General features: G+C 36.5%; 1 protein-coding gene across 1 annotated transcript; it reads left to right on the top strand.

The window, feature by feature from the left end:
- Positions 1-1,420: 1,420 nt before the first annotated feature.
- MFSD8 (major facilitator superfamily domain containing 8) lies at positions 1,421-10,176 on the top strand (the record flags this gene model as incomplete). The annotated part of the gene is made up of 11 exons (XM_009866575.1): positions 1,421-1,578; positions 2,574-2,617; positions 3,783-4,023; positions 4,346-4,459; positions 5,293-5,437; positions 5,827-5,885; positions 6,966-7,074; positions 8,157-8,291; positions 8,671-8,774; positions 8,873-9,132; positions 9,888-10,176. Coding segments are annotated over 11 exons (1,582 nt in total), but the record flags the coding sequence as incomplete, so codon positions are not given.
- Between the last annotated feature and the right edge of the window lie 1,804 nt (positions 10,177-11,980).

Genomic DNA, 11,980 nt, shown 5'->3' with positions numbered 1-11,980 from the left:
CTGTCTGTCAGAAAACCCCGCAACAGCAGTAAAGGGGATCGCTTGGGCAGTTTCTGAAAAAGCTGGAAAGGCGGTTGTCGTGGTGCTGGAGTCTGGGTGTGTGGTGGGACTTAGCGTGTGCGGGCCGGAGTTGGTCGCTTGTTTCTTTGATTGTGTCGCGATAAGGATGTGCTGAACGTGTAACGGCCCGAGCGCTGTCAGGCTTGATTTAACTCAAATCCCGAAAATAGCCGAACACAACATACGCCTGGCATAGACGGCTTTCCACTGGCTTTTGACATGGCATTGGACTGGCTTTTCCCCAGGTGTGACGGGCAATAACATCACGAAATACATTTAGAAACGTGGTCTGTGTGGTTAAAGTTTCATTCAACCAAGGTGCTTCAATGATGTCAACATTTCCAAAGAAATAAACATACAAATCATGGCTTTATTAGCTTTAGAATTGTGTGTATGCCTAAATCTGTGTATGACCCCCATAGTTTAACTGAGCATGACTTTCTCCAGGTATTCTGGTCAGCTATCCTGGCCGTGCTCCCCTCCAGCTTCTTGTGCACCTGCTTGCTGGCAGATCATAGGAAACTGAAAAAATCATAGCATAGGATAAGCCGCAACTAGTGCATTAATGTGTTATCAACATTATTCTCACAATAAATGCAAAACACAGCACTAAACCAGGTACTAGGAAGAAGATATAGCTCTATCCCAACCAAAACCAGGACAGGCCTATATAATCTGTGTTTATAAACTTTATTCAGGCATATATCACCTGGCTCTACATCCTTTGGACAGAGATTATTATGTTTAGATTACTTCAAAACACACAAAAAAAGTTAAGAACTATGAAATGTTCTTGGCTCTAGAAGAGTACATGGGTCTCAGAAGTGCTTATGGATTTTAGAAGAATAACTCACTGCTCACAAGTTTGTAACTTCTATTTTAAATTATTTTGCAGCCTTCACAATCGTCAGCAATATCTTTTAAACACATTTTTTACATTATATAGTTATTTTCCCATTATAAGAGTAGACTAGCCATACATTGTACCCTAATCAGTAGTTGTTCAGGTTTGGGGTTGGGGTTTTTTTGCTTTAAAGTCACAGTTCTGAGAAGATATCTGGGTTTTAAGGTTTAATATGCACTTCTTAAAGGCTTTACATGATACCTGTGAGGGTCCAAAGTATACAGAAAGAGATTGCAGAATCGAAGATCTCTCTAGATAAAGATTTCTGCGTGTAACATTTGAACGCAATGGTTTGTGACAGCATTTCTGCCAGTTTTTTTTTATTTGGCAGTCAAACATTTTTCAGTGAAAAATCATCTTTCTTCTAAAATAATTTGTATTCTTTGCTGTGTGGAAGTCCATTCCTGCATAACAATTTACACAACTGTACTGAGAGGTTTGTGAAAATGTTTTCAGTGTCCTGTGGAAACAACTAGAAAAGAATCTGATAATTATTTCTTTCTCTCTTGACTTTTGGTTCAAAACCAGGGATGTTGTGGAAACACAAGACCATTATAAGAGTAGGTGGCGATCGATCTGGATTATGTATCTTACCATGTTTCTCAGTAGTGTAGGTGAGTAAACACAGGTGGGCTTCAGTATTGTTTCCTGAATGAATACATTTTTGTTTTGTAAATTACAGAGGTTTCTAGAGTTCGACTGCATAGCTCCTTTAATGCTACTGTTCTCTTATAGTGTTGAAAAGGTGCATTTTCTGATTCTTCAAAAGAGAGGATATGACTAGCAAATCAATCAAAAAGTTATGTTTAATAGTGTAAGTTAAATACTACTCAGTTTTGAGACTAAATGACTTATTACGTAAATTTTTGTTTTATGGCTTGGTAGTAATTCAAGGTAAAAGGTAGTGGCAGAGTAAGGTTATTGCTCAGAACCAAAGAAAACAAAGGTCACACTGTTATCATCCAAAGTAAAACTTCTAGAGAATGGAAATAGAAATAATGCTAAGTACTTAAGATGTAAGATCTTTGTGGGAATATATGTTATCTATTTCAAAATGTGTATGAGGGCTTGTATTCTTCTATGGGATTTTGCATCTCTACTGCAGAACAAATTACTGTGTCTTTCTTAAATAACTGACCCTGGAAACAAGACTCCTGTCGAATTTTGACTTCTGGGGATTTTCTGTGGGTCTGGAAATTATCTTGAAAATCACAGGATACTCAAGTGGTTTTCTAAAATATCTTTGATAAATTAATACAAATACATCATAATACCAAGAAATTCTTTTTACTCTGGGGACCTTGGTGTCTTTTTGTAGGAACGAAAAATCCCGTGCAGTTTGCTTGATGCGTCGACATTCTTTCCACAGGAGTTTTTTGTTTAGTATGTACACACCTATAAAATGTCCTTTTAAAAATAGGAGGAATTATTGCTCCTTAAACAAGTATATAATATGTAGTTTTTTGATGTGGCAGTCTGATAAACAGTTTTAAACTATAATACACTTAGGAAGAGAGGAATGGACATGTAACAACTGTTTCAGTAAAGTGAATTACTGATGAGTATGGCAAATAAAGTAACTTCAGTTATGTTTTTTACTGCATTGCAGGTTTCTCAATTGTAATTATGTCTGTGTGGCCGTATCTCCAAAAGGTTTGTAAATATTTTTTTTTAAATTAATAAGAACAGAAAACTCCTGCTCAGAAAGTATGTAACACAAAGCGTGGCTAGGGAAAGAAAAACCAAAGGAAAAATTAAAGGGCAGAGTTGTAGTTGTAAGAGACTCATTTTGCCATTCTCTTGAATGGCTTTCATTATTTCCTGTAAAATCTGGTAGTTGATTTCCTAAATTGATACAGGTACATTATAACCCAGAAATGTTTGATTTTCCAATATAATTTCACTGTTTTCTTGCACGTTAAATCAGTAGAATGCATTTGTAGTGTTAAAATGTAATGCACAAGGCTTGTCTATGTTTTGGGGGAAAAAAAAAGGAAGCTTATGGTAGAAATTGCTCTGTAAATACCAGATTGTTGCATTTAGACCTTTTTGATAGTCTTAACAGAATTGCTTGTGTTTCTGGACAGTGTTTTTACTTATTTTTTTATTTCCATTTGTTGCAATCTTGTTAAAAGTGGCGTAAAAAAAGGTATCTAAAACTTTACTGTAATCTATCTGAGGATTTTACTTCTCCTGGAACTTTAGAAGACAGTTCCCAATGCAAATTTGGGAGAGCATATTCTGGGCGGAGGTAATCCCAGAGGCATTGTTAAAATTGAGGCGGGTGCTGAATTCCCGGTGAAGAAAAGAAAATATATCATCAGCTGTGTAAATCGTGACAAATTCAGGCATGTGCCGAGACGACTTCAGTGATTCCTTGCTCCTGGCGTGTAAACCGTGCACTGTTCTGCTTACGTTATGCCTGTAGCCTACAACATCAGCAGTGCTGTATGAAAACTGTCCGAGTTTGCCACAAGTGAGCCATTTCCAGTCTCAGAAGCAAAGCGCTTTTGATTTGTTTGGTGCATTGGTGGAGGCAGTTAGGCAAAGTTTATTGCCCCAGACCAAGTACTGTGTGAAAACAACTGCTTCTGAGACCCAGAGTTCTGTATTTATATTAAACACCACACAGTGCCATGGAGATTCATTAACTTGTTTAGTGGTAGCTGGGGCTTGGCAGGGCATTGCGTAGTGACTTATGCTCTCAGATTTACAGAGCAGTCTTATGTGTTTCAGGTACCGTTTCTAAAATGGTTTTGTTGATGTTATAAAATATTGTAATACTTTACCCATAGAACTGATTAAGTTGTTCCTGCAGATTGATCCGACAGCAGATGCGAGTTTCTTGGGCTGGATTATAGCTTCGTATAGCATTGGCCAAATGGTTGCCTCTCCTCTCTTTGGCTTGTGGTCGAATTACAGGCCAAGGAGAGAACCTCTCGTCGTTTCAACTGCTATTTCAGTAGCTGCGAATTGTCTCTATGCCTATGTCCACATACCTCATTCGCACAATAAGTACTACATGCTGACTGCACGTGCTCTTGTGGGATTTGGAGCAGGTAACCACAGCAGAATTTACACTTCTGAAAATTATTCAAGTCTACGTGTTGTGTAGGATAGTGAACATGATATTTTAGTATGAGATTTACCATTATGTGAATGATAATTTATTAGTTAACAAAACAAAGAGTTGACCAATACTAGTTTATTAAATTGCGTAATTGTGCAGTTGTGTATAAATAGTAGAATGGGTGCTGAGTTCAATTTTCTTGCAAAGTAAGAACCTGTTCCTCCCCGTTTCCCCCAGTAAATCTAACTGAGTCGTTTTTTATGGTATTTATTTATTTACATAAATAATTTCTTGGTTTTGTTTTTTTTAAGGAAATGTTGCTGTAGTTCGATCGTATATTGCGGGTGCAACTTCTCTTACAGAAAGAACAAGTGCCATGGCCAATACCAGTGCCTGCCAAGCAATTGGCTTCATATTAGGACCAGGTACTGCGTATCTTCTTTTCTCACTTCTTTAGTACTTTTTAGGATTAAATTGGACACTGGAAGCGGGAATTCTCTGCAGCTGCGTGTTTGGGATATTAAGGCGCAGTTTGTCAGTGGTATCGAAATTGAATACATGGGATCCACTCATATGTATTTGTGTATGCAGGTATAAATGAAATATTCTAGTCCAAAGAAATTTTGGTTGTTTGTACTTCAAAAATAGCTGGTTTGGATTGATGGCTGCAGGAAAATCAAAATCCAAAATGCTCTTTGTACCAGTATCCACTAAGTAGTCTGTGCCCAGTTGCATTTTGTTCATGGAGAAAGGAATTTAACATAATTCTGCTTGGGCAGACATTTCCACCTTTCCAAAATGACTGAATATTTCACCTTTTCCTCATGTACTGTAGAAAATAACATCCAACAGATCTTTCTGATCTGGTAATGATGATCACAAAATCTACACATTGGCAAAAATTTTAAGACGTAGCACAAGGATTACAGAGACATAAGGGAAGGAAGAGCTCAAGGGGTGTTTGTTAGATCAGGCATAACTGTGCCTCTGTCTGCTTCATGGGAGAAATGCATTAGACTTGCCTTGTGTTGTAAACAGGGACAAAGTAGTTTTCTGATTAGTCAAGATCCCCTGGGTATCAATGAGTTTATCTAGAGTAGGATTCTCAAAAAGTAGAAAGTTTGATAGGTATAATACTTAAATTTTACATGGCAGTTAGAAAAACTTTGCTTATCCAGTTTTATGTGTGTATTCTGTATGAGTTCTAGTATTTTCTTAATGATTCTCAAGATTTTCTTAATGCATTTATCTTTTTAAGTTTTTCAGACATGTTTTACTCTTATTGGAGAAGAAGGAATAACATGGAAATTAATTCATCTTCAGCTGAACATGTATACAGCACCAGTTTTATTTGGAGCTCTCCTAGGAGTTATTAATATTATTCTCATCTTTGCCATATTCAGGTAATCAAGTCAAAAGTCTATCTTATTTTAGTGAGTGGCCTGTAACAAGTAATATGTGTCTCAGAAAGATGAGTAATAAGCCTGAAACCTGAAGCCCTAAACCAATAATATGTTATTTAATTTTCAGGGGGTTTACCTTCTTTAATAGGTATCTTTTTCATTATGCTCATAAATTATCCATAGTCATGTTACGGCTAGAATGTAAACTGATGAAAAAGGTTAGAGCTGTTAGAGTATTAGCTTAGCTTTAATATATTTTAAACGTTGTTGGTTTCTGCCTGTGTTTTTGTTCTGGAGAGAAATATGGTTAGTTTGTCTGTAGAGTTCTCACTATGTGTGTCCTTCATTTAGGAAACCATGTATGAATTAAAACATTTTTTAATTTTTAGAGAACATCGAGTGGATGACCTGGGACGGCCATTCAAAAGCATAAATTTTGAAGGAGAAGGTATCTATCTTTTCTGGAAAATTTATTCTGTGATGATGATTTTGAAGTACTCTTATTATAGACAAGCTTTTAGAACTATTTTAAAGTCTTATGCATTGGGAACTTGAAGTGGAAAATAGACTACATCTATTTCTAACCAGTCTAGAAATTACTTCATGCACATGTTGTGTCCATAGTGCTGTCTGGTAGCAAAGTTAAAAAAAAAGAATAGCAATTGTATGGATCCTCCCAGATTTTCACCCTGGAACCATCTCTTCCAGGATTAAGTGAATCGGGACATCCAAAAAATCTCCCTTCTACTCTGCAGTCGTACTTGTCTTTTGTTCTGTACCATGCTGAGTAATACTGGTTTCACATATGGAATCTTATTCAAAGGTATATGTTACATAAGTGTATTTAGTTGGTGGGATTTAAGTACAGCACTTGCCACATAACAGTGCAACAGCTTATCCTCAAATATATACCCTTTTTGTACATAAGTTCAAATTTTTTCAAGTGTGAGTATCCTTTTCACTGACAGAATAAAAAACATCTGAAAGATGGTCTTAAACCTCTTTTAAAATCTGTGAAAGTCATCAGTTTCAGTATTGTGTTAGTTTTCCATATAAAGGGGGAGCTGTCTGTGTGCAGGACACGTGGGTGCTTCGTGTATGAAAACACTTCACCCGGGTTAAAGGAACAAAGTCTCTGTGGTGATGCAGAGGATCCTGCCGTTGTGTACTTCTGACCTTGCGAGAGGAGCAGAAAGTGTTTTGGTTTCCATTGTCAAGACCTTTCAAGAAATTTGCTTATTTTGCTGTCACTCAGGACTTGTCAGGCCCAAGCATTACAGTGGGACAACAGATGGTATAACCAATTTGGAAATAAATTTCCCTCATTGTCAGAGGAATTGAAATGTCAACAATTCCATTTTGGTTTAGAAACATTACACTTGGGTTGTCAAAATATAATTGCCTAGCTGCCAGCCGACCTGCATGTTAGATACTTAACAGAGTAAGGAAATAGTTACTGTTTGTAATTTGTGATGGTGTAAAAAAAAGCTCAGTTTACAGTTTAGATGATTCTTTGGCTTTGTTACAGAAAGTGCTGTTCTGGATCAGGGTGCAGAAGGAACCGTTGACCATGTTGCTGTGGTAGCGATAAATGTCCTTTTCTTTGTCATCTTGTTTGTGTTTGCTGTCTTTGAAACGTAAGTTTGTTTAATTTCTCTCAAAATACTTAAATGTGTCATGTAGTTAGACTGGGTGTGCACACAGAGGCTTTTCTGTTGCACGCATTTTCTTAACCGTACCCTTCAGAAATACAAGTCCAAAACCACATACCATCACGTTGATGTCTACTGATAGAGAGTAATGAATTAAAGGTCAGTAAAAACTAAAAATGTTAGCATAAGGTTTGTAGCACGTGAAACACATTAGTGTAAGATGGATGATTGAATGGATGCAAACCCATATCCTCAACTTTTTAACTGTTTTTAAAAAATAGTAGCTTCACTTGAGCTATTTAGAATCTTGAGAGAAAACTTATCTTCAGATGAGCACATTTTTCTATACTTTCTGTTTCAATCTTGTGTAATTTCTTCGTATGATTCTGATTAGCTCCAAAAGCTCCAGTGATGCTCCTAGTAATGATTATTTCAGTAATGAAAACAGTTGTTTTAGTTAATGCAATTGTATTCTTAAATACACTATTTTATGTGACCTTTTTTTATCTAAAAAATTTTCAAATTTTCTGTGTAGACGAAGTAAATAATAACATTACGTCAGACTGAAGTACTTCCTTTTATTAATTTTTAAAATACTTTGAGGATGTAAGATTTATTTTGTAAGTTGAGCTCTAATGTAGGTGGAATATAACAATATGTCTCTGTCTTAATTGCATTATTTTTAGAAAACTGAGTTCCTAGAGACAGGCTGGTTGCTAAAACTGTAACAGTATTAAATGTTAATTATTTTATAGTCACGGGCCTGATTTTTTTTTTCTTTATTACTATTGCTTAGCTTTAAATCCATCATCCTTTCATGAAATAGATTAATGATGTTTCAGAGTATGGCTGGTGGAATGCAGTTGTGAATTTTGTCTGGTGGATTTATTTTTAGTAAATGGTACATAACAGAATTTGTTTATAACTAGCCTCTGTTTCCTGATAGGTCTGTCAGGAGGAAAGACTTCTATAGCACTGCATTTGATGTTTGGAACAATATATGTATGGAAACAGCTGTATAGAAGAAAGCTTTTTTAAATTAATGTTGTTTCATTCTGTCAATTCAGTATAGCTACTCCACTGACGATGGACATGTATTCCTGGACCAGGAAAGAAGCTGTTTTCTATAATGGAATAATCCTCAGTGTGGTTGGCATTGAATCAGTTATTGTTTTCATGGTGGTTAAAACATTGTCTAAAAAGTAAGTTTTTGGAGTTTGTGAGAGTTTTGTTACTTACGTTAACTAAGGGTGAGAAGCTTTATGGCAAAGCTCATCTGCATTACTTAAATCTTTTACTCATTAATGAATTTGGGTTTATTACGACAATGAAATACTTCCAGTTTTTAGACAGCCGTGATGCTGTGGTTGTTCATTATTCTGTTAACATAACCCCTGTCCTTGTCAGTCTTTTACCCCTGAGTCACAAGAAGAACAAGTTTTAAATTACTTTGATTTTGCAATTTTGTTGCAGATGTTTTGATCAGGCATCTTTTCAAACTATTGGGCTGTGTCATTAGCACTTTCATAAATTTTACTTGAATTAAATGATATATTTAATTGTATTCTTATTGTTTGATAGGATTGGTGAGCGTGCCATACTCCATGGAGGCTTACTGATTGTCTTGGTTGGATTCTTTATCTTACTGCCTTGGGGGAAAAAACTACCAAATATCCAGTGGCAAGGTATAATTCATATTGTACTAAACCATTATTGTAATGTTTTACTGAAGGCTTTTCGTTGTATTTTTTTTCTTAACGACATGCGTAACTTGCCTCTACAGAAATAAAGAATAACTCCATTCCCAGAACTGTTTCCACGGAAATGTTAATGCCTTTCTGGAGTTTGCAAGAGATGCAGCCTCCATCTAACCACACCGTGGAACCCGTAGGCTGCCCTGTCTCACAGTCCTGGTGCCTTAATACTCCGATGAGCTATCTGGCCCAGTATATCAGCTCGGACATCCTAATAGGATTGGGCTATCCCATGTGTAACGTCATGTCCTACACTTTATACTCAAAAATTCTAGGACCTAAGCCTCAGGTAAGCATGATGCCTAAATGGCTTGTTTCATTTGTTCTCCTGGGCTTGCACCCTCTTCATTAGAATGAGGGATCTAGCTAAAGTTTCTTCGTCCTCGGCCAACGTACAGTGCGTTTCAACCAGGGCAGAAGTTTCCAGGAAGTCTTAATCTTTTTTAAAATCCAAGGCAAATCCCTAGAAGGATTAGAAAGCAAGGCTTGTACTGTAAATTTATGGCAAATATTACAGTGTGAAAATTTCAGAACAACTAAATCCAAAGCTTGTGTCTTTCACAGCTGTTCTGGAAGACTCATTTTTTTAGCAGCCTTATATACTTGAAATATCAGTACAAAATAATTTTCCTCTTACTAAGTATATTAGATAAAGAATGCAAAAGGTATGATACCTCCAGTTACTGACATTCTGCAGTAGGGAAACACATAGCAAGCTGATACTACTGCTTAACAAAAAAAATAATCTTCGTTTTTCACCTCTTATTTTATTCTTTCTTCCATTTTGCTCTGAGAGACTAAATGCTTTAAGCCAGAACACCTTTTTTTTGGAAAGCTATAGAGTACGTAGCTCATTGGAGCCTTGGAATTAATGCTTACAGAAGCTGAGCAGTGCTCTTGGAAACAAAGGACTCAGTATATTAATGAAGAAAGATAAGCACTCGTTTAAACACTTCTAAATTTTCTAATTAGGATAACCGGTGGGAATTATTGGCTAGCCAGATAATTCCTGTATCACTAACATAAGCTCTTGGTCTTCTGTAGGGTGTCTACATGGGATGGTTAACAGCCTCTGGAAGTGGAGCACGAATACTTGGGCCTGTTTTTGTGAGCCAAATATACACTCACCTGGGACCACGCTGGGCTTTTAGCTTAATCTGTGCAGTAGTTGTAGTCTCTCTCTTACTCTTGGAAATAGTATACAAGAGACTAATTGCATTTTCTGTCAGATATGGAAGGATGCAAGAAGAGACTTAAATATGTATTTAAGACAAAAAATCAATGAAAACCAACGAGAAATAATACTTAGTTTATTAGTACTTTTTAATGAGGATCACCTAACTGCTGAGCTTATTGGCTGTATGCTAAGAACTGTAGATGAGTACTTAACAAATTGACTGTACACGTAACTCGCTCACATCTGAACAGAGGGTTGTACTTGCTGCCACAGAGCTTTTGTAGCAGCAGAGGAAGAGATGTGAGTGAGCTCTATGACTACAATGGCAAACTTGAAGTGGGTACAGTTTAAATGATGCACCGGTGCACTGAATGCAGCTGTGAAGGTCACAGGTTATGTGCATCCTTTCCAGAGAGAGGTAAAAGAAATATTTATCTTGATTCTGTGAATCTTCTATAACTACAGGGTTAGTTGAGCTGATGCACTTTGTATGTAAACATCACTAGGTAAGTGAACCTCCCCATGTTTGTTAGCTTGTAAGCACTGATTGATACAAAACCTCTAGCTCTGCAAGTTGTGTATGGAACATCTTTTACAGGATTTCAAATGAAATGTGACAGAATTGTGGAGGAAGGTAGGTGGCTGCTTCACAAGCAACTGATGTGAGATTTGGGTAAAGCTGGTTTCGAGGTACTGAAAATCACAGCCTCAGTAACTGTGACTTGAAATACAGTGAACCATAGGTATAAATTTTCTTCGCTGTTTTGCTGAATGCCTTTGTGTAGCAAGAAAGAGAACCTGCACGGAGCTGAAATATGGACAGCTCTTCTTAACTTTACTACAGGAAGGAAATACTAAACATGATAATTTACACTTTGTGAGAATGAATATACTGTGCTGAGCAACCAGTGTTTTAATGTCACGTAAACAGGAGGAAACTGGCTCCTTGAGTTTTTACTCTTATCTATAGACTTATTTTTATTTTGATAATACAGTATGAGAAACAGGAATTTACAATGTTTGAATCATTCAGTGTTGATTTTAAAAAGTGAAATAGTATTTTTCCTTCATAATGGAGCATAAGCTCATGTGTACGGGTTAGTTTTATCTGTTTCAATACTACTGAAGAAAGAAATCTGAAATAACTCCAGTGTGAGAGTTCTAGCTGCTGCTTAACGTGTCTCCTATGTGCTGTTTACTGAATTTAATAAATGCAATTAAGTATTCCTCTGTAATCAATTGTTCAAACACTAAAAGACTACTGAATTAAAAGATTATTTTTTCACTACTGACTAAAAGGAATAAGGAAGTCTTATTGTCTCTCGGGCTGTCCTGCTGCAGAATCACAAATATGAGAAAAGACTTTCCTTTGTATAGGCTAATTCACAATAAATGGTACCAGAAATACTGTGTTTTGGTGGTGAAAACAGACTGCACAGTGAAGTGCTTAGAGTTACAGTAACTGAAAGTTACTTTAGTCATAAGAAATTGGTGTTATTTCAGATGCAAGAAATGCATCTGCAAAAATGCATTTGCAAAATGGTTAAGATGGTTAGGATTTCATGTCCTGCAGCTCACTTGCTGAATGTTAGGGCCAAGTATCGACACAGGGATTTTATTACTGTTGTTTATTACGCTAGCTGACTTCCAACTTGAGAGTAAGAAAATGTTTGGGTAACGTGGAAGGATTATTTTACCTGTAACTTACTTAAAATAAATTTGCAATTCTCAGGCCACAAGAGCTGTTTTTGTGTTTCTAGGTCAGCTGTGGTTTAAGCTAGGGCTGGCTTGTTACCACTTACCATCCTCTCATTCTCAGAAAAAGATGTTATTCCACAGGTAGGGCTTGTTTTTTCTTATTATTGTGGTTGTCAGTGTAATGTAACTTCACTTAAGTCACACTGTTCCTTAGCACCTGATTGTTCTTTTTTTGTGTCTTTTTTCTGGTTTCGATCATTTA

This window comes from Apaloderma vittatum, unplaced genomic scaffold (genome assembly GCF_000703405.1).
Source record: "Apaloderma vittatum isolate BGI_N311 unplaced genomic scaffold, ASM70340v1 scaffold6683, whole genome shotgun sequence".
NCBI lineage: Eukaryota > Metazoa > Chordata > Aves > Trogoniformes > Trogonidae > Apaloderma > Apaloderma vittatum.
This window is presented reverse-complemented; position numbering and strand designations above follow the sequence as displayed.